Source organism: Lolium rigidum, chromosome 3 (genome assembly GCF_022539505.1).
Source record: "Lolium rigidum isolate FL_2022 chromosome 3, APGP_CSIRO_Lrig_0.1, whole genome shotgun sequence".
Taxonomy (NCBI): domain Eukaryota; kingdom Viridiplantae; phylum Streptophyta; class Magnoliopsida; order Poales; family Poaceae; genus Lolium; species Lolium rigidum.
Window position 1 is genome coordinate 92,007,765 of NC_061510.1, and position 23,436 is coordinate 92,031,200.

The 23,436-nt window shown below is 46.5% G+C and overlaps 1 protein-coding gene across 1 annotated transcript; it reads right to left on the bottom strand.

Moving 5' to 3' along the window:
- Window positions 1-12,523: 12,523 nt before the first annotated feature.
- LOC124697533 (phosphatidylinositol 4-phosphate 5-kinase 1-like) lies at window positions 12,524-15,766 on the bottom strand. Its single transcript, XM_047230113.1, has 8 exons — window positions 15,351-15,766; window positions 15,082-15,249; window positions 14,844-15,009; window positions 14,359-14,469; window positions 14,066-14,259; window positions 13,840-13,970; window positions 13,619-13,724; window positions 12,524-13,155 (listed from the first exon to the last, which is right to left on the bottom strand). Exons 1-8 carry the CDS (start codon window positions 15,764-15,766, stop codon window positions 12,846-12,848), a joined length of 1,602 nt encoding a protein of 533 aa, XP_047086069.1. The 3' UTR covers window positions 12,524-12,845.
- Window positions 15,767-23,436: the final 7,670 nt, after the last annotated feature.

Sequence of the window (23,436 nt, forward strand, 5' to 3'; positions counted from 1 at the left end):
TATCTACAAATTTAATATAGAAGCCCTTTTGTAGCATTAAAATCTTCACAAAGGACCAAGCGCCTTTTCAAAATGAACTCTTAAAAGTACAACATCTAGCTTTTCTTATATACACATGCAATACTTCATGTAGTATTACTATTCAATCTAGAATAAAACGTCATTTAACAAAATGTGTCTGAACATGGGCTACTACCTTATCTGCTGCAAGGTTTTCTCTATTATTAACTACGTTAGTAAAACAAACATTAAGCAAGCATACATGCCTATATTCTGTAAAGTTCTGACAGACAAGATGGCTAGGGTCATAGGGAGATTGATATCCCCAAATCAGTCTACTTTTATTAAAGGTAAATATATTTTGGAGAGTGTGCTGACTGCACATGAAGTTGTGCATGAGGTATATAGGAAGAAGCAGCAATGGTTTGTTTTTAAAACAGATTGTGAGAAATCTTATGATAGAGTCAACATTGATTTCTTATATGAGATCCTGGAGCTCATAGGTTTTAGTCCTTTCTGGATTAGATTGATTAACTAGTGGTGGTTATGTGGGAGTCAAAGTTAATGAAATAGAGAGTGATTTCTTCCTTACTGGTAAAGGTTTAAGACAAGGTGATCCTTTATCACCTGGGCTTTTAAATTTTGTAGTTGGTGTTTTTTTTTTCTAAAATGCTTACTAAAGGCAGTAGTGGAGGTTTGATTAAGGGGTTATGTCCCAACTTTGTTCCTCGATGTGTAGTTTGCCTTCAATATGTTGATGATACCTTACTTTTCTAGAGAAAAAATACTAGGATTGCTATTAATATGAAATGGGTTTTAACTTGCTTTGAACAAATTTCATGGATGAGAATTAATTATCATAAATGTGAGTTGATCCCTATTAATGTTAATGTAGAGGATTGCAAGCCTTTTTTAGGTATTTTTGGTTGTGTTTTAGGCTCTTTCCCTATTAAATATCTTGGTATTCATCCACACCATGATGAAGTTGAAATGGGAAGATTTGCAACCTTTTGGTAGATGCTTTGCTAGTTAGAATGACTGAGTGGAGGGGGAACTCTTGTCTTCTGCCGTTAAAAGAGAGCTAGTTAGATCTATATTGTCTAGCATCCCTATCTATCTTTTGTCCCTTTTTAAATTTCCTAAATGGGCTTTGAAGCTCATTAATACCCAAGTAGCTAATAATTGTCTTTGGAATGTGAAGAAGGGAATCATAAGATACACCTGGCTAATTGGCCATTCGTGTGTATGAGAAAAGAGTTTGGAGGAATGGGTATTCCCAATCTTCAAGACCTCGATATTTGTTTGTTAGGTTCTTGGGTTGAAATATATATGCAAGGGGAAGGTACTTTGTGGAAGAAAATGGTTGACAATAAATATAATACTAGAAACCCAAATAATCTTTGCTGTCATGATGCTCACCCATCTACCTTCTGGAAAGGGGTGATGGGAGCAACTAAGGTTGTGAGTTTTGGGTATAAGTGAAAAGTTGGAAATGGTAGAAGGGTTAGATTTTGGGAGGATATTTGGTTTGGTAATACTAATCTAGCTACACAGTTTTGGGACATTTACATTGTATCTAATCAACAGACTAAAATTGTTTGGGAGGTATGTGATAGAACCAATTTGAGATATGATTTCAGAAGGACTTTGTGACATCCTGGCCCAGGCCTTAATAGGATTGATAGAATACTCATAAAAACAAGTTGCAACTTCTTTTTCGGAAGCTCATCTCCAAAGAACTCTGAGGTTAAGCGTGCTTGGCCCGGAGCGATTTGAGGATGGGGTGACCGACCGGGAAGTACTTCCCGGGTGCGCATGAGTGAGGACAAAGTGCGCAGTAAAGACATGTGTTGGTCTGTGGGGCTAGTCTAGAGATCCTAAAGAGCTGCCAGGGGTGACATGCCCGGTCGGGGGGTGGCCGGGGTGTTACATTTGGTAACAGATCCGACCTTCGCGGTTATACGGGCGTGTGCGGGTTAGGGGTTCGGGCATGTTGCGCATGGCTGGTGTGGCCCATCATGGCACACGGCATGGCACATGTGCCGACACTGGACGCACAGACATGTTCCAAGAAGGGAAGTTACTGGCTTGGGGCTGATCGGCGAGGGCGTCGATCTTCTAAGGGGGGATGAGTGTGACATCCTGGCCCAGGGCTTAATAGGATTGGTAGAATACTCATAAAAACAAGTTGCAACTTCTTTTCCGGAAGCTCATCTCCAAAAAAAACTCCGAGGTTAAGCGTGCTTGGCCCGGAGCTATTTGAGGATGGGTGACCGACTGGGAAGTACTTCTCGGGTGCGCAGGAAAGACATGTGTTGGTCTATGGGGCTAGTCAAGAGATCCTAAAGAGCTGCCAGGGGTGGCATGCCCGGTCGGGGGGTGTTCGGGGTGTTACAGACTTCCCCTAATGAAAGGATGATGCAATGGTAGGAATTCGTATCTATTGCTAACACAATTAGTCTAATAGAGGAACAGGACAAGGCGACCAGCTTATCTGGTCCTATGAAACTAATGGTATATTGTGGTGACCCTGCATACCACTGCATGTTGTAGTATGCCAGTCGTTGACATAACATGTGCGAAGTACCAATCCGCAAATATTACATCCCTTAGAGTAGTACAACAAAAACATAGCCGGTCTTTATTTACTCACTTAAGATTACAAGCCATATATGTACATCACATTGGAGCTCCTCCTGGGTCCATAGAGGATAACTCAAAGGTTCTAGGTGAACCCTACTTAATTTATACAATATAGGTCTAAGAAGGCTTACTAGCATTTCTACTCGAGCAGCTAAATACTATAGAGTTCGTGTTGCTCGATTACTATTACTACTCGTATTACTCAAGCGTTGTCTTCTTCTGGAACCTCCTCAGTTCCGTACACGATAAGGTAATATATATACCCTCTCTATTCCTCCAGAGAGGTCTGGTTCTTCATAGCAGATCCCATCTGCTCCTTCTGGTCCTTCATTGGCCTCCTCTAGGTGATTCATACAATCTAAGCATGGGATTATAAGAGGATGAGTACGAGCGTACTCAACAAGTACATTATAGGAAAGAGGTGTTTTATGCACTAGCTACGGTATTAGATCAGAAAGTCAAATGCCAATGCAGATTTTTATAAGCATTTCTTCAAAATGGTGCTTTTATTCTGAAGAGCTATGTCCGTCAGCCTTCACCGGGTGTCTAGAACTTCATGGAGTTCCTTCTTATCCGCGTTCGCAGTTCAAAATCCAGGAACAGGGAGTGACAGGTCACGATTCGTTACACTTTGCAGAGTTGTGTTGCTTTACCCATAAGAGAACTTAACCTTGGTGCCAACCGGGCATCTTTCCCGTCCACACTTCCGTGGTGTGAGGCCCGGTATAAGGTCCTAGCCAATCATTGCGTTTCCCCGTGACCCCGCACATCCACCCTTTGTTGCAGTTCCGACCTTGGGTCCTCGCCGGTCAGCATATCCATTGGATATCATCCGACTTCGACTAATATCCCCGCCGGTCAGCATACCCCATTGGGTATCATTCGACCTCGATACCTTCGCCGGCCTTCTGCAACCCATCATAGACCACATTACCGTGGGGAATTAGAATGGGATCCCCGCCCTCAAGTTGTTCTCGCAAGACACAACTGCTACGATAAGCGCATCCGTTGATGTACGAGAGGGAGAAATTCAACTGACTACTCTGTCCCACTCCAGATCTTATGGTTAACACGGGTCTTACGGCACAAGAATCACTGTGGACGACATTTGTTGTTAATCCTAGATGGATATAAACCCATTGCAATGGAACATCCACCATACTCATACCATGGTTCCATTGCCCACCACATAGTCATATTCATAGTTATGAAATAGTATTTTTTTTCTTTTCATGCAAGAGTGATAAGTATAGTACTTTGCAAGTAATTTGTTAAAAATACTCAAAGTGACATGAGCAAGCGATGAACTTGCCTGGTGACTGCAAGGTAGTGCAGTTGGATTGTTTGAACTGACCCTGGTCCTTTGTTTCTGAAAGATAGCATCATTGTCCGATAATGGCAATGGTTAAAGATTCAAATATGCATGCTTTTGATTTTTAGGGTTTTTTCCCCTTCCCGATGCTTAATTATTTAATTGTTAGAGCTGGCGAATAAGCACAATTTATAATACTCCTTAAGAGTTATTAAATAATTCTTTGTTATTTTTATTGAGATGTTTAATCAAAGAAAATATTTATTTTCTTTGATTTCCAACTTTTTTAGAATAATTATGAATTATCATTCTTTATTTAATTATTTAAAAGCTTAGAACTTCTTTATTAAATTTTATTGGTAGTATTTTATTATATTCATTTCTAACATTTATTCAATTTATGATGAGAGCATTTATTTTGGATAGCTCTCAAAATTTTAAGTGGTCTACATATTTTTATTTATTTTTTAGAGTTATTTTAGTTTTTTTTAAATTTAAATAAAAACCCCATTATCAAATGACCAATTTGCCCCTCCTTGGGCCCACTGGTCAGACCGACTGAGTGGTTAGGTTGGACCAGCCCGTTGGCTCGACCCAACCGGCTTACTCGCTCGCGTCGCCCTCTCCGTGACCTAACCCTAATCCCCTCCGTACTCTCGCGACTCTGTGTTGCCGTCGCCGGCGTCTCCCGGCCGTCTCCGGTGGTCCCTGGCGGCGTGGTTGGTCGCAATCGAACCGCCTCGCGACACCGCCCACTTCTGTCCACCTCGATCTGGAAGATCGTGTCGCCTCCGCTCGTCCTCAACCCCCTACTGCAACTAGGGTTGCGGGATGCGCGGTGATTCTTGTCGCGCCGATGCTCCTGGGCGCCGTGGTGGTGCTCAGAGCATGCTGGTGGTGCGCTGGAGCGGTGGTGCTCGGCGTAACCAATGCTTGGTCTTGGCCTGGTGCCGCCGTGACCAGGCGTGTGCCGCCGTGCCGCCATGGGCACGCCTACTGCGCCATGCTCCAGGTACGCCTCCTGCTTCCCCTTCCTCTCTTCTCCTTTCCTTCTCCATGCTCTGGGTCACTGGCCAGGCCTCCCTCTCTGAGGATGCTGGCCATGCAGTGCTGCTCCTTTGCTATGCCTGCTCCTACTGCTGCTCTTGCTCTATTGTTTGGTCTAATGATGTGCTATTGGCTGCTGCTATTCCCTAATGCATGATCTACTGCTATGTTGTTGGTTGCTGCTATGCTCTACATGTCATGAACTGCTGCTGCTATTCCTATTGTGCCACTGGACATGTTATGGTTGATTAATTGCTTGCTTGGTTATCCCTAGCTGTTGTTGTTGCTCAAATTATATGTGTATGCATCTCTACTTGCATCCTTGGCTTACTGTTGCTTGCAGTACTTGCATTTGCAAGTGCCAGTTATGCATGTGTGTATTGTTGTGAGGCTCCATCTAATCCTAGGGCTTGCTTGTTTGTTCAGTTGCATAAATTCATCTATTCTTGATGATGTGCTTCTGGATACAATTATAAAATTGGTTATTCAATTTATGTTAATACAATTGTTGCTTATCTGTGGTGGTTCAGTAACTCCTATGAGTTATTGATGCTCTAGCTTGATCTTGCAAGCTCTGGTGATCATATGATCACCAGTTGCTAGATAAATGCTCACTGTGATACCTCTCTATGCTTGCTGATGGATATCCTTGCTGATGTATAGTATTTTACCATATACTGGTGATTGCTGATGCTTCGTAAAGCATGTGCTTATGCTTACAGTGATCCATTTGATGCTTAGTAAGTGTTTCTGTTACCTATTATTTGATTACTTCATTTATCTATACAGTTTATCATGTATTAGTGGATAAATGAGATGAACTACTGTGCAGTGATGACTCTTGTGATGTGTATGCTTGAGCTAGAGAGATGCCAACTGCTGTTGGGGACCCTAGCTCCATTTTAACCCTTCTGGGTGATGATAAGTGTGTAAGGCTTGCTGTTTGGATGGTTTTGTGTGGTTGAGTTGGCCTTAGCAGCATCTGGCTGCTGTTTGGTATCTCCCACTCATGTAGGCTTACTGTGATGGGATAAGTGCTTACTGGGTGATCAAATTTGATTGCCAGTAGCTTTTGGTGTTAAAAATATTGGCAGATACATTTATTACTGCCTTTTTCTGATGGTTTCAAAGGGTAGTGTAGTCTGGTAGTTGTGGTTTAATCTGGGATGGTTTCCTTCCTATTTCCATTTGGAAGATGCTACCACTTGCATTGTTGGCATAACCATGGTCATATGTTTGATTCATCTCTGGATTTTGCCATTTCCACCAGATTCACTTGGTCTATGACCAAATGATGATCAAACAGGGTTTTCCACCCTTTGTGTGTTTGTGTGTAGCATGTTTGTGCAATATTATGGACAAAACCATCTGGTTTGTCCATGATTCAATGGTATACCTCACTCCAGCTCCTAGATTGTGTTGGTGTAGAGGATTGCTTCTGTTTGTTGGTTTGGTACTTGCCCTGCTCCTCCTAGCTGATTTGTGCTGGTGCTACTCCATCTGTTGATTCAACAACCACTCCTTCTTTGTGGAAAAAGCACTGGAACTATGTTGTTATGTGTTCTTGGTGTTCTTGTGTGTGTTCTTGCTGTTCTAGCTAGCTCTGGCTGGCTAGTCGATGAATGGCTAGGGTTTGTGATGAAAAAGTTTTATATGGGCCTGTGCTGGCCTCCCTGGTCGACAGCAAGACCTGGTGCCATTTTGGTGACTCCTCAGGATGTGTGTGCCGGTGAGCATGCACACATCCTTGTGAGATGCTTGTGAGGTTCCCTGTTGGAACTTGTGAAATTGGTGGATCAGCTCTGGCTGGTTTGATCTTATCCTGCCTATTACCATTGTTTCTAATCTTCCAAGTGGAATTGCGACTTGGCATAATGTGTATTTCTATTTTTATTTTGATTATGCAGGGATCAAGAAATGATCAAGAAGTGCTTCATCTACTGGTTGATCAAGAAGATCAAGAAGATAGATAGATTTAGTTTAGCTAGTTCATCAGTACATTGTATTTTTCATTTTCTTTTCTTTTATCATTTCTAAAATGATTATGTAATAATAATTATTATATTTGGATATTGTAAAGACAATGTATCTTGTGTGTGATAATCAATAAAGCTCAATGTTTCTCTAATTAGCTCATTGTAATATATTTCTATTCTTTTATTGTTTGTATTATCTAAATATAATATTATTGTTTGATTCATTGTATTTATATTTTATGTGTTGTTTGAGTTTGAATTTCACTTCAAACTCATTTCAAATTTAACCACTCAACTCTAAGTGTTATATTCAAATGTTCCCCCTCATTTCAAAACCCTAATTCAAAAGAGATCATGTCCAAGTTTGTCGCACTCTCGAAACGCTAATCCTGTCTGGTGTCGAGAGAGAAACTTGTTCCCTCTTAGGTTTTATGCAATAAAGCGCGAAATTTCCCCTAGTTTTATGATGCAATGCACATCCCTTTTCTAATTCTACCTAGCAAACATCTGGAATCCTGGGATATTACATATATACTCTTCCAAATCCATGTAAGCTTTGATTAATTCTAGAGGTGTTACACCTATTTACCTACCTGCTGTTTGGGACCTGAAAATTCCTCCTAGAGTTCAGGTTTTCTTGTGGCTTTTTTCTCAAAACAAAGTTATGACTAGAGATAATCTTAGGAAGAGAGGGATTCCAAAACCTCTTGAATGCTCCTTCTGTAAAGAGTTTGAATGTGTGCACCATTTATTCTTTGATTGCCTTATAGCTAAAAATCTCTGACGGTTGGTAGAGAAATGCTTTAAATGTAGAATTAATAAGTTTGTAGATGTTGCAAGTAGATGGCTATGCAATAAGAAATTTTTACAGTTCAATTTCATTTCTTCTGCTATACTGTGGGGGATTTGGAATTCTAAAAATATCTTAGTTCTTTAATAGATTGACCTGGATTGATATTAAATAGGTGTAAAGGTTGATCATGTCCTATCTAAGGAACTGGAAAGTTTCATTCGAAGATCAAACCTGAAGGGAGGTGGATTTGTTTGCAGAAACACTGATGACCCTCTTCAAGGCACCCTTGACACTGATGTCGTCGAGCTGAAGTGTACCAGTTTCGATTGATTTCTTCCTAGGCTTTGGCTTCAAAGCTTGTGTATGGTGGAAGAGCTTCTCTGACATACCTGAAGGAGCATCCAGAGGAGGGTCTTCGATCCATGTGGTGCTGGACTAGCTGAGCTCGTCTTGGACTTCCTGGAAGTCGTAGCGTCGGATGTAATGTAGTGAAAAGGTGGTTTTTGGATAGTTTTTATGTTCAGATCGACGTGCTTTTTTTTTTTAAGAAACACAGTACAAACGCAGGCGCTCATATACACGCGCATACACTCACCCCTATGAACGCACACACGCACACCCTACCCCTATGAGCACCTCCAGAAGACTGAGCTGGCGGATTGGATCTTGAAAATTGACGAAGTCACCATAGGCGCCTCGCTGTCGACGGGAAACAGGCGTCTCGCTGTCGACGGGAAGAGATCGACGTGCTTTTATGGGTGTTGGGTTGTTGAATGAGGTTCAATGTCATGGTGCCCCTTTTGTGGGTGTAGTTTCAGGTGAAAACTTTAGATGCTCTGGTGGTCCTTTTGGTACTCTGAACATTGTGGTTTCATTTATGCTATAAATGGAACCGAGGAGTTGTCTCCCTGTGAATCTAAAATTGTGTTGAATCATATCAGCGGAAGAAGAGCTGAAATACCATAATTAAATCTGGCATATCCGATTATCACCATACCAATCTTAAAACAAATAAATCATTACAGATCATAGGCCAAAAAGATTGATAAAACTCAATGGGAGAACCATCTGATTTTTGTGGCTTATTCTTTTTTATTTGAAATACTGCTAGCTTAATTTCGTCCATAGTAAATTCTCTACCAAAATAATCCCTATCAGCATCATCTAACACACAAGGCATGTGTACATTCAAGGAGATATTTCCTACGCTGTCATTAGGACCAAACTGATTTTTATAAAAATATGTAGCATAATCTTGAATCTCTATATCTCCTTCCTTAATACCATCTTCTTGTTTTAAAGAAATCATTTTATTTTCCCTTTTTTCTACTACTATCTTTACTCATAAAATAGGAAGTAAGTGAATCACCTTCTATTTTTTTAACATGATACATCATTTGTGTTTGTTTGTTGATCTTCTCTAGCCCAATTCATTGAGTTCATCTTGATCAATATTTATCTTTGCTTCACTCTCCATCTTGATGATTTGTTGAGAAAGAAATAACGTTTTTTTCACTCTTGAAGACTTGAACGCCAAAGGCTCAACTCCCTCAAGGCCATTCTTCATATTTTTCCATGTACACCACTTTGATCGTGACTTGGTATTCTTTATTCTTCAACACAATCCCTTGAGATACACAATAAATTCTTTAATTGAGTACATGCTTTAATACTTGGTCAACCATGACTCAACTCATGAGCTCACCATAACCTTGTGTTGAAGCCATATCCGGAATCCTTCTTTTATACGATAGTGTTTATGCTGGGATGTTTACCCTTCGTGGCTCAGCTCATCTGCCCAATCATGGGTACCATTGAGTTCCTCCTTGAACTCTCTCTTGGTCATTCCTCTATATTCATATGAACTTCATGTTGATTATATCGAACAAAATCTTCATGCCTTGAATTTATTTTCACTTCCCTCTTTTTCTTTTGAATTGTGTTGTGTATTTATTACTTAAACTCGTTTAGATTACGATCACGCATTACTTGTTCTATCACACTAGTTGGAACAGAATAATGCAAAACACCGGTACTCAACACATACCTACTAAAAGTTGTTACCTGTGAGCTGCCATGTTTCCATTTTTATGGACTTTTACAATCTTAAGCGAAGGCCTATTGTCAGCCACCTTGATCGCTTCGTCCAAGAAGAAGCAAGCCCGTGTTCTGTCTATGTCACAATTGGTGATGATGTCGATCACATATTGGCAATATGTTTCAAGGACTACGAAGACCTTCAAGTGTTGCGAGGGCTTCAGCTTCAACAGCTGTATTGCAATAATGGTCCATTGGAGTCCAAGTGGATAGGATTGTCTTTCCATTCTAGTCTCTTGATGATAGGACAGATATTTGGTGCACATGGGCACGAGTGATCTCGTTTTTTTTAAAAAAATCAAAAATCATATTTTTGAGTTTCAAAAAATTCTGAAAACAAATCTGCAAATAGTCAATGATGTATCCCACAAACATGCAAAAAATCAATTTCAAATACTTAATATTTTGAGCTACACAAAAATGACAAAATTGTAGATCTAAGTAGTCATTTTCAAATCTTCAAAACATATCAGATTTTGTCATTTTTATCTAGCTCAAAGTAAAAATAATTTCGGATTGGGATTTTGCATGATTGTGGAATATATCAATGACAGTCTTCAGAATTATTTTCATGATTTTTATAACTTGTAAAAATATTTTTAATTTTTTCTTAACATAGCGAGAGCACTGGAGCTCGGGAGCTAAAAACACTTTTCGCTTGATGATAGCTTCTCAATGTGTTGTTACTGCTTCAGCTAAGAAGGCAGCATTGGTATTTATTTTCATTTCCTTCTTCTTGATCATATAATATTCACATATTCAATTCAATGATATTGATGCCTATTTTACCTTTGATGGCCTACGTCATTTAAACTATCCTAAAGCCCTCAAAGTGGTGGTTATGTGCAACAAGAAATCAGACGTGATGGTTTCCTCGTCTCGCTGTGGTGGTTTTGTGTAATTTACTCATCCCGATCTATGCTTAAATTGACTCCTGACAAAAAAAAAATCGCACACAATAATATAACCTGGTACTATATTTTTAGGGAAGAAGGTTATATTGACAGCTACTGGTACGGTCACACTAAAACAAGGAGCAACGCCTAGTCGTAAAGGCGTAAAGAGATATCAAGCCTTTCCTTTTTTTACATGGAGGGAGATCAAGCCTTGATATACGAGTTGAATTCTTTTTGACCGGTGGTCACAAATACACAGATCCCAAACACCCTCTCTACATCTACCATAGGACCACAAAACTAACATGGTGATGAGCTTGATGCCGATGCTTTTGCTTCATCCAGGTATGCATACATATGCGGCTTTAACTTTAAGCAATTCCTCGAAAGACTTGACGTACATAAAAATGACGCGAGTACATGTGGTGCGCACATCAGCAAACAACAGCCTACTCCGGCCATTCATAGGATGGATAGCTCGTCATGCGTAGAAGCAGTAGCATGCATCATCCTGAAGTTTCTTCCCACCTGGTCTTCTTCTCCAATCTCCATCACTGTGCAGAAGGAGCAGCAGAGGAGCAGTGCAAAGCAACGCATGCGAAAAGAGCCACGAGATGGAGAAGAAATTGTGACTAGGCCTTGGCATGGAGCAAAGCAAAGCAAAGTCGAGAGGAAAAAGAAGCGGTCAGGTGATGGGGAGAGGAGCACAGAAAAGAACATGCATGTTTAGACGAGGAGACCAGATCTGTCCCAGCATCTTCCTTCCCTCGCTTTCTCTCCTTTTGATGCCTGTCTCGGTGTCTCCTCCCTTCCACTTTAATTTTTTTTTGGCTTCCGTTCACAAGGCAGTAGCACGACTGTGCAAACGACATTGCCTCTCGACTGTGGTCACGGCAGGTACAAGCATGCAGAGGATAAGCTGCGAATGCTTGCAAAGAGGGCAACAATGTCTACAGGCAGCCTCTCTTTTTTGTCTGAAGAATAAACGGGACATCGCCTGAAAATTCAACCGGACGGCTGAGCCCTGCCGAGGGATTGGCCATCTCATCTGCAGGCAAAAGGTGAGAGCTGCAAGTGTTACTGAAGTTTGAGATTGACATCCTGGTCCCTTTCTCTGAATTTTGACAAGATGCATCAGTTTTTCAGTGTAATAATAATTGTCTGATACTACACGGTACATGTACAATGCCTGGTTCCCACTCTGCCACTCCTGTGGAGGATCAAATCCGCTATTCGGCACATCACACCATGAATCCCATAAAAAAATTAGGATTCTTGGTAGGTGCAAAAGGAAAGAAATGAAACACGGAGTACTGCAAAAAAAGAAGGAAAAACAGGAGCTAGGCATGGAAACACTGGAGTTAGAGCATCTCCACTCGTCTCCCCACAGAGCCCCCACGGCCACTTTTTTTCATCCGGACGGCGAAAAACGGCCCAGTCAGGCCCCCGGTTCCTCGTTTTGGTCCGGATTTGAGCCTATTTTCGTCCGGACTCCCCATGCCATCCTCGGTTTCCCGGGGGTCTCCCGGGGACTCCGGATGAAGCTAAACCAACCACCCACGCCCACGTGTCTCCTCTTTCGTCCGGATTCCCCGAGCCATCCTCTTTTTCCCCGAGAAACGCCGCTTGGGGAGCACACGACTGGGAAACTACTCCTCCCCACGCCAAATCTTCCTCCAATCCGGATGAAAATTTCGCCGGATTTGGACGTGGGGAGCGCCAACGAGTGGGGATGCTCTTAGCATTGCAATCATGGAGTAGCCACTTACAGTTCACAAGTCTTCCAAAAGAGGGAGCTTTACCAGTTCAGCTCCCATCCTTCCGGTTCTAGCATGCTTGTCGGCAGAGCTCCCTGCTTGCCGCCACCTATATTCAGAGAATATACATAGGCCGTCTGGTAGCAAAACTGACCACCACTCGTACTGCTCCAGGGCATGCTCGGGATCAGCGATGCCATCATACCATAAGCTTCACCAATGGATCTCATCATGCAAAAACCCCTCCAGTATATCTCAATCTCATGATGTAAAAAAAGTCAGAGGGACACTAGCCAGTTAGCTTAACCCTGTGCATTCTTCTTCTCAGTGCTGTTGTTTTACAAACACCCTGCGAATGAAATCCTGGAACCTCCTCGAGTATAGCTTGGGGTCTACAGCGGAGATGCGGCCAGGGTTGACTTGAAAGGACTTGTAGGCGTGCTCTAGCTTCTTGGTTATGTCATAGTCTTGGAGGATGTCGATTATTCCGAAGAAGAGATAGACATCACACGGTCCCCCGCCGGGCGTGCTTATGAACAGGTGCCTTTCGTTCAGAAGAAACTTGTCCAGTATTTTCCTTGAGCTGCGCTCTGCCTGGGCCGGCATGTTTATGCCAAGCTGGACAAATGGCTTCCTGATATGATCAGGCAGAGGTTAGATTAGCCCAACAATCAATCCCAAGGTTCTATGTTGATAATTCAGATTATGAAAGGTGATAGCTAAAGTTCCACATATATTTCCCCGCAAAGAAAAGGTTCAGGTATCCTATCCGTTCTCTTTACTACTACTACAAACATTTGACTTAAACAAACAGGCAAGGTCCCATGATGCTCTAGGTGGTTTGGAACAAAGGGAGCAACAAAGTAGGATCATGATGAGAGCATAAAAATACCTTACAAAAATACACATGAAAGTATTGCTTTACCCTAGTGGAGGAGCATTATGTCTGAGCACTAAAGTAGCAATGTGTACTAGTAACGTTAGCGTATCCCATATATGCTACCAAATTTATCAAAATACTTTGACTATTGAAAGCTCCTGCCAATGTGTTTCGGTTAAATAACAAAGAAGTGCAAGAGTAGCGAGTGGTAAGTTACCGGGGTTCTATCGTCAAATCCCTGTCCTTGCATCCTGATTCCATAAAGCATAGCTCACAAAAATTTCCTCCGCCTTCAAATGATTTTCTTTTGCCAGTAGTAGATTCTAGTAGCACACAGTTAAAATTAAATGAAAACAGAAATTATCAGATCAAAGGTAAAGTATGTGCGAAATCATAATTCATGGTATGTAAGAATTAGCAGACTCATGTTTAACTTACTTGTCAAAGCAATGGGTTGAGAGAGGCCTATCTTAGACACGGATAAATCATTACGAAAGTGAACTCCTAACAACAAGCTGTAGTCCATAATTCCTTGTGTCTCTAAGAATGTGCAGTCCATCTGAATTTGCCTATGTAATATGAAGAGTCAGGCTTAGCATCGGTTTCATAGTTCTCATGAAATTGCAGTAAATGTACTTTTGTTGAAAAATAGTGGGCAACTCACTTCATAAGTTCCTCATACCAAAATCGTTGCAACCGGAATGCATAATCAAGATCTAGGTCCTTCAGCGTAGTGGTTTCATCAATCTTCCGCTCTGTTTTGTCGATAGTCCGACCATACGAGGAACCTTTCAAATCAAAACGCCTATGAATCTTATACTCCGAGCAGCAAAAATTTCCCATTATAATGAACCGGACCTAGTTGTATACACAAGGTCAAAGCCAAATAATTTGCATTAAGAAATAGCTAAAAGAATAGAGCGAGCTATGTATCTTCACATTATTATTATTGCTTACCTTGGGACATCCAACTTGCTTAATGCAATGTGTGCCATAGAATCTCGTCAATAGGGTGGACTTGTGCTGACGAACATGTTCATAGTAGCTCCGCAGCATCCTAATAAGAACCTATGCACCAAGATTATACTTGGTCATTGCTGAAGTCACTAATCTGTATTAGTCTGTCATTTGTTTTCACCGAAACAAACTAAAATTGGAATCTAGAACCTCAACGTCTTATAGAAAGGGAAAAGAACAATTGTTGCCCTCAATTTTTCTGGAAAGTGTCTTTTCTGCCTGTTGAGATGATTATTTAGGAACGTTTTCAACTAAAATGACTAGATGTGCTAAATGAATACTGCAACCTACAAATGAATAGTTCACCGCATACTTCAGGGTACAGTGCAGTCCAATGCAATGCAATACTACTGACAGATGATGACTTCACTTGTCAAGAAGAAAACTTGATTTCGATGGATGCAAAAGATAGATCAGTCACTGACCTTCACTTCAGCCTTCCTCACGGTTTTGATCATGAACCGATCGTCCTGCGTCACGAAGAAGCAGCTCCCGCTCTTCCCCGGGGACGCGAGCTCCCGGAGCGTGTGGTTGCCGCAGATGGCAAGCATGTAGTCCGCAGGGTCCACCCCGAACAATTTCCTCAGATGCCTGAAGGCATCACTCAACAGTAGTCAGTACACCAACAAGACAATTGAGGTCCGAGGCAAGAGCAAATGGCACCTGAATACTGCAGGGCAGTAGTCCTTCCACCGGAAATCGACGGAGTGATGCGGCGGCGTGAGCTTGGACCCTTCCGGCGGGAACCGCGTCCACACCTTCTCCCGCGGGTCGAAGTCTGACGCCAGCAGCTTCTTGAACGGCAGCGCCGACGACTTCCCCACCGAATAACTGCATCGTCATCATAAAACCAAGCCAGCAATGAGACAGAGCGGTTCTCTTCAAGGACTGGTACGTAGTACGAAAAGTTGCGCGTGCATTGATTTTCTTGCCTTATGCCGAGCTGCAGGTTGAGCATGAGGCCGTAGCTCCGGTGGCCCCTGCGGATGGCCTTCCCGGGCTTGCTGGCCTCCTCCTCCGCCTCCACCACCCTCTGCGGCCTCGGCGGCGGGGGCGTCATCGTCCGGAAGAACGGGGCGGCAGGGGCCTGCGTCGGCCTGGCGCTGCAGCTGCGCCGGAATGGCGCGGCGACGATGTCGCAGGTGATGTCGCCCGCCTCGCCGTCGCACTCCCAGATGCATATCCGCGGGCCCGGCGGCTTCGCGCTCCCGTCCACGGACAGCCGCTTGCGCTGCGGCAGGTAGAAGGGCAGCGGCTCGCCTGCTCCTCCCGCGTGCCAGCGGGGAGGCTGGCCGTGGCGGCAGCAGTCGCCCTGCTGTGCAACGACGGCGGCGGCTTGCGGCGGCATGACGGTGGTGGCTCGGTCGGCGTGCGCCTCGATTCCGGGCTGGTGGGTTGCGGTTGGGTGGGTGCGCGGATCGATCGACTGCTATGGTAGTACGAGGTATCGCATTTCGGGGAAAGGGTCGACGACGGGATGAGACGAGACGAGGAATGGGTGCTTGGGTTTGGCGTGATAGGCGGAGGAGCAGCGAGGGCAGGCAGTGGTTTTGCTTTAGCTTTTACGTTGCTTTGTAGGCGTCGGCTTTGGCACAAGGAGCGATGTCAGTGAGGCGGACGAGCAGAGGAAGGAAGGATGACTAGCAGTTGAGCTTAAAAAGCGCTCCCGCTCGGTGGCGCGGGGGAGGAGAAGAAGAGAAGGGGAGGCACGCGCCACGTGACGTGACGCCGGCCGGAGTGCATTGATAAGTGTAGTAAGAGCATCTCCAGTCGCGTCCCCCAGACCATCCCCAAAGCGATTTGGGGCGCGCCGGACAAAAAAAGCGTTCCAGCCGCGTCCCCCAAAGCCCATTTTGTCCGGCGCGGCCCGATACGGTGTCCGGCGCCCCGAGCCCGTCCCCGTCCCACAGGGGACGCTCCGGGGACGGCGGACACAACGAAACGCGAGGCCAACCGACGCGGGCCCGACGCGTCAGCGGCACGAAAGGCTAAAACCCCATCGCCTACCTTTGGTCAAGCGACGTTAATGGCGTCCCTGTTTTCCCAGGCGACGCAGGGACGCGTCTCGTCGTGCATGGCCGCGTGGCCGTCCGCGCCGGAGTTGTTGCGTGCAACCACCACGCCGCCGCCGTTTTAAGACGCCCTCCGGTTATCGCCGCTCATCATAATCCTTCTCGTCGCCGCCGCCTCCCCCTTCCCGGATCCTCTCCTCGCCGCTCAAAAAATGTCGAGCTCGTCCTCCCGCAAGATCGCCGCGGCGACCGGCTCCGGCCGCGGCGGCCTCACCGTGGCGGAGGCGTGGGCGCCGTACCACGCCCGGTATCCAGTCCCGCCGGACATGCGGCCGCCAGCAGCCGGCGGGCCGGAAGATGGCCGTGAACGGCATTGGCATCCCGCCGCCGCCGAAGCCAGACACGCAGCAATGGCGGGACGCCATCAAGGCCCGTCGGGCTCAACTCACCGCCGAGGAGCGGGCGGATCCGACATGGGCGGCCAAGGACAACGACGACTGGTGGGTCACGTACTTCAAGGCCAAGTACGACGTCGAGATGCACAGCACCACCGGCCTCATCGGCGGGCCCAACGAGCTGGAACAGGGAAGGCCGCGCCCCGTTCGGGGCGTTCGGGCGCACCCTCGAGAACGTCATCCGCGGCCTCCGCAACGGCGCTCCAAGGCTGGAGATGCCGCTCGCCGCCGCCGCCGTCTCCTCAATGGCAGCCGAGGAGGACGACGTACTCGTCCTCCTCGCACTCTTCTTCCTCGGGGCCGGCGCGATCGACGCCGTCCTCGTCGTACCGGTCGGCACCGTACACCGTTCCCAAACGGGAGGTCAAGGAGGAGCCGGCGACGCCCGTCAACACGAGGCGTGGCGGTAGCGGCAGCGGGCGGCAGCAAGGGAGGCGCGGCGGCGCCCTCCTCATCCCGAAGCCGGAGGTGAAGGAGGAGCCGGAGGAAGCGTCGCAGGCGGCGCTGCCGGCGGAGTACGAGCGGCAGCGAGCGGCTCATCGCCGCAGCCGACGACCCCGAGGACCGCCCGGGGCTGCGGGCGGCGTTCTTGGCGTCCATGGACGACAAGGACGACCGGAGGGGCAACCTGGACGCGGCGATCGCCATGTCCATCCGCGACTCCGGCAAGCCGCCGGTGGACCTCACCGACGACGGCGAGGCGAGGACCAAGCGGCTTGGTGAAGGACGAGCCCGTGGACGAGCCCGTCGACGAGCGCGTCAAGCAGGAGGTCGTCACCGACGAGATGTACAACTTCCAGCGAGTACTACGACGCCTCCGGCCGCCGCAAGTGGTTCTAGATTAGGTTTAGTTTTAAAGTTAGTCAAATTTCGTTCGAATCTATGTAAGTTTGGACGAATCTAATCGAATCTAGTCAAGTTTAAAATTTGCGAAATTTTGTTTGGGGGACGCGACTGGGGAGCGACGTCCCCCAAACGCGGCACGAACGAAACACGTCCCCCAAACGCTCAATCCGGCGCGGTTTGGGGGACGGTTTGGGGGACGCGACTGGAGATGCTCTAAGGGATCCAGTGGGGCAACCCAGCGTGCGTCTGCATCCCTTGTTCGCGGCCACGCAAATCTGGTCTAAATATGCGCAAGTTTTACGTCTCTACGGTGCGGACGTTCCGCGGTCGCGTCAAGTGTCCGCCGAAAATGACGTAGGACTCGCGCGTCAGTGGCAGGGAGGCCGATAACATTCCCGCCACTGGCCATTTCCCGCGCAAAATCAAAGTAGACCGACGCGAGCAGTCCAGAAGCGATGGCGTCAGTGGCACGGAGGCCGCAGCCACCACCATGGATGCCGAGGTAACCCTCGCACCCGCCGCCGCCCCACACTCCCCCGTAGCCACGACCATAGCCACAATGGAGGCTGCAACTCCGGCGGAAGCAAAGCGGGCCGCCACCGGCGGCCGGGACGCAAAGCCGAAGGCGGCAAAGAAGGTGCTGTCGAAGGAGGAGAAATGCGTCGAGGCCGTGAAGCGTCGCGGCCGGCGCAAGAACCCGAAGGAGATGAATGCAACGGCCACCGGCCAGCAGGCGTGGCAGATGCAGATGAAAGTTGGCGTCACGCAAGTAGGCCGCCATCCGAGCTTAGCGGAGGCCTACATGCTCGTCAAGCGAGAGGGGATCGCCGGCGTCGCTCCTCCGGCCTCGTCGGTGAGCTCGGTAAGTTCCCAGCTGCGTCCTGGAACTCCCGCTCCCTTGCAGGTCCACCCGGCGTCACGGTTCGCCTCCGGCGTGCCGCCGGTGCAGTTCAACGGCGCTAGTTCCCAACCTCAACCGGACGCCTAGAAGCGGTGACTCGTGCCCGGGCGCGACACACAAGACGCGCCAGCTGTGGGAGGAGAGCATGCCGGTGCCCCGCATCCTGTTTGACGAAATGGCACCGACTGCCCCGACGATGGACGACCCGGTACGTGAGCACTCTCAATGTGTGCGACTGTCGTGTATCATGCGTCTAACGTCCGGTCATTCGTAGGCCTATTGGAAGGACCGACATGAGACATACATCCACGCCATGATCTTTGGCGGCGGCTTCGTTGGCGACGATGGGCCCGGGACAAGCCCACATGATGAGTGGGCACCGACGCAAGATGCGGAGGACATCGATGGCGCACGGCTGTTCTCCACCCAGCGGCTGCCATACCACGATGCCCACAAGCCCAACAATTTGTTGAGCGCTGTCTCAAACTCTCAATCGGTCAACCCTAACTCCCGCACAAGAATACGACGTGCTTGCCGTCTTGCCGCGACCTGGCCGCCGCCACCTTCTGCCGACATGGCCGCCGCCACCCTCTCCTCGACCTTGCCGCCCCCGCCCTCTTCCCGACCTAGCCGCCGCCGCCGCGACTCGGTCGACCGCCTCCCGCCGTCCCCGCCCGAGAGCGGCAAGAAGCAGCTCCGCGTCGGCCGCCTCCATCGACGGTGTGCCGTGGTGCGGCGCCGCAACGGCTGCGTACCTCGACGGCGTGATGGAGTGCGGCGCCGCGCCGCTCATCGTCCGTCCCCTGTGTCGATTGCTCGCCCAGTTCTTGACCATCTGCATCACGAAGTTCTCTATTCGGGCTAATCGGGGAAAACCCGAACCCGGACCCGAATTTCCGGGTACCCGAATCGTCGGGTAGCAATTTTCTGGCAAGATATTCGGGTGTTGTTTCTTCAAACCCGAAATTCCATTTACCCGAGAAACCCGACCCGAATAATTCGGGTTACCCGAACGCCCAGCGTGAACCCAGCCCACAGAGTCAACACCCGTGTGCGTCGACGATTTTGAGGACGCGCCAACAGAGCTTGTCCTCACCATGGACAATGCTACCAAGAAGAAGGGGGAGAGCCACTGCGTTCACCCAGAGCCTCGAGAAGATGATGGCCGAGAATCATGCCGTCTTGGCTGCTAGGGACGAGAAGAGGCGTCTGGAAAAAGAGGCCGCAACTGCCATCTACCTTAACCTCACGAAAGAGGTCATTAAGGTCCAAAGGATGGACGTCGAGGCCAAAAAGGCAGACGCCGAGGCCAAATTGCGTGACGCCGAGGCCAGGAGGATGGACGTCGAGGCCAAGACCCGTGCAGAGGACACAAGGATCATGCTAGCCGACTTGAGCAGCGTCGACAACGACACCAGGGCCTGGTTCATGAAGAGGCCGCCGAAATCCACGCGCGAGACGCCTAATCACCGGGGCCATGCGCCCAACACTTTGGCCTCCTTTTGGACTTTTTATGTTGTTCAGGTCTTGTTGCGCCCCTTTTGGACTCCACTTTGCGCCATACCATGTGCAAAGTATGATGAACTTATTTCAGACCTCAATTTGAGGCTGTAATTCCATGCAAATTTGAGCTAATTTGAGGCTACAACCTCTTTTCTGAATTTCCTGAAAATAAACTGCCCCGCGCCAAAAATGCGTCGGATCGCTGGAGCCACCCCCAGATGCAAACGGACGCAGGACCATTTCCGTGTCCGCCAGGAGACACAAATGGACGCCCGCGGACAATTTGGGCGTCCGAAATGCGTCGCGCCGCTGGAGATATCCTAAGAGCATCTCCAGTCGCATCCCTCAAACCGCCCCCCAAACGGGATCGAGCGTTTGGGGGATGAGTTTTGTTCGTGTCGCGTTTGGGGGACGTCACTCCTCAGCCGCATTGTGAACACCCGGATTTTTAAGTCTAGATGCCTATTATGCCATACATCGCAATCCTAGGAATATTGTTTTTGCGAGACATAATAGATTGATATCACAGAACATCATTCATTACAACTCATAATTGTCTTACATCAAAGGATCACATGATCCAGTCTTACAATAATAGTTGATCTAATGATCAATTACAAAACACACACAGCGGAAGAAACGTAGTAGCGGTCCATCTGCTCCACAGGCAACTTTTGACGTCAGGAGTAGCCCTAGTTATCGTAGACGTCCTGCTGTCCGTCTTCCTGGTAGTGGTGCTCCTCTTCATAGTCTGGCCATTTGAATAGCCAGGGACAAAGCCATGAGTACTTTAAAGTACTCGCAAACTAATACTAGTGTAAGTACTAGCAGTTTTAGTGAGAGGGTTCTAAGCTCTAGGTTCATTTGCATAAAGCTAGTTTTATTTCATAAGCATTTAGTAACCAAAGACTCTTCATTTGCCTAAGTTAACTCAAGTGGGAACATTAGTGTCATTCCCACAACTCTGTTGTGAATCAAGTCAAAGTCACCTTTCAAGTTCAATTCACAAGTCACCCATCACATGTCACCTTTTTGGAAAAGTTTTGATGACGGAACAGTATGGTCTTTCCAACTATCCATGACCGCGGATGTGGCTATTCGAATATGTTTACACTCTGCAGAGGTTGCACACTTGTGCCACAACATTTGTTTACATCCGTCAGGGATAACCCTGAATAATCATAACCCAGTATGCGGATCATCAACCATTAACCTTTCACTTACACACCCTAGTATAGGCACCTCTCCCCATGAGCTTGGCCTCCCAGTGATAGCAAACCGCCAACCTGGGAACTGCACAGGGCTTGGGTAGGACATTCACCTCATTTCACGTCATTTCACTTTCAATGGACGAAGCCTCGGCATGACCCCTATGACGCTTGTTCAGAGGGAACCCATACTAAGACACATAAATTTCCAGTTAAAGCCTTACCCATAATCATGTATTGTGGGGGTACTCAAAAATTGGAATGGTATCGCATCCGAACCCAATCATCAGTTTTTATCAAAATCACCATGTCATTCAAGTCACCTTCACCTTCAAAATCTTTCAATAGAATGACTCATCATTCCAAGGTTTTCAAAGTCAAGAATTTCACAAGTTCCCATCTAGAGTAGTCAATTTTAGTTTTAGCACTAGCAACTAATCATGAGGGGTGCTAACTAGCTTGTAGCTCTCTAGGCTAACTTTGATTTTCTTGTACTACTCCATATCTAGACTCAAGTTAACTATAAAAGTAAACCTTGATAATCAAAGTAAAAGCCTTGTAAGATAAAAACGGGGACTTGGAAAGTAAAACACAAAGTAGTATGGTATGGGTGCCTTGCTCAAGTAGAGCTTGCACTTGGGTAACTTGCAAGAGTATAGCTTGCTCAAGGTAATATCTTGTATTGGTAATAGATTGCCTTGATTGGTACAGTGATCAAAGCTTTCTTCTTCCTGGTAGAATACTTTCTCCTCCTGCTAGTCCTCAGTACTAGCGTCTATAAACGGATACGAGGTATACAATCACCACACAAGCTTAAGTACTAGATTTAACACACAAGTGAGTCACACAAGCTATTCTAGCATCACAACATTATTAACATGTTGGTTGTCTTTGTGTTCTTTTTAAGAAAAAATAATTTCCTCTCATTAAACATATTTACTAGGGTTTCTATTTAGTTCTTTGGAGAAATAATTTCCTCTCATTGAATCTTGTTAAGATTTAATCTCCTCAAACAATAAGGTATGAACACATGTTGACCAAGATCAACACTTTATACTTATCATTTGAGAAAAATGATTTAAATGAGGTACTATACCTCATGCAATTTAAATCCTACTTTGATTTAATATCCTCAAGTAAGCAATGATGAGACCCTGCAACTAAGTTCATCACCTTACTTCACCTTACTTGGGAAGATGATTTAAATGAGATGCTACATCTCATAGATTGAAATTCAAAAATTGAAATGATTTAAATGAGCTAGAAATGACTACATAGCCATTATTTGAATCTAGCTCATGATCATATGAAGCAACCATGTTCTGTTTTTACATAAACAATTAGAGTATTTGAAATGTGATTTATGAGAGTTGAAATCAACTCAAAATTCATTATGATTGATTTTTAATAATTGTTTGAATTTGAAAAAGGATCTAACTTGTTATTTTTACTACATGAGTTCTACAATGAATCTAAAGTTGAAACCAGTGTAGTTAGTTAGAGATTTTCTCAAGCTTTCCAAAGATATAAAGTTCACCAAATTTGGCTTAGTAGATTTGATTCTATTAAATTTTGAAGTGGCCAGCAGTATTGAATTCCATTGAAACAAATTAATTCGAATTTGAATTATATGGGCTAGGCGGGAAAAGAGATTGGGCCAGCCCAGCTACGCGTTGGTGCGCAGTGGGCTGCCTGACAGGGAGGGACCCACCTATCAGCGGCTGTTTAAACCCGAAACGGTACGCGCGCGTGTGAGACGTTGGATTAGAAGGGAGATCGACGGACGAGGTGCGTCATCGTCTCCGGTGAGAGGGGGTGCTGGCCGCGGCGAGGGTGTGGGGTTGGCGGCTCACCTGAGCTCCGGCGAGGCTGGGCGTCGGCGGCATTCGACGTGGAAGACGACGGCGAGGCAGATGGTGGTCGTGGGAGAGGCTGAGGTGGACGAAATCGTCGCCTCGATCTAGCCACGGGAGCGGCGGTCTCCGGCTAAATTCCGGCGGCTGAGTGGGCAATGTGGAGCGGGAGAGGGTCGAGGAGAGTCAGAGTGGAGAGGGGAGCGAGCTGGTGTGCTTATAGGCTGAAGGGGAGGCTCC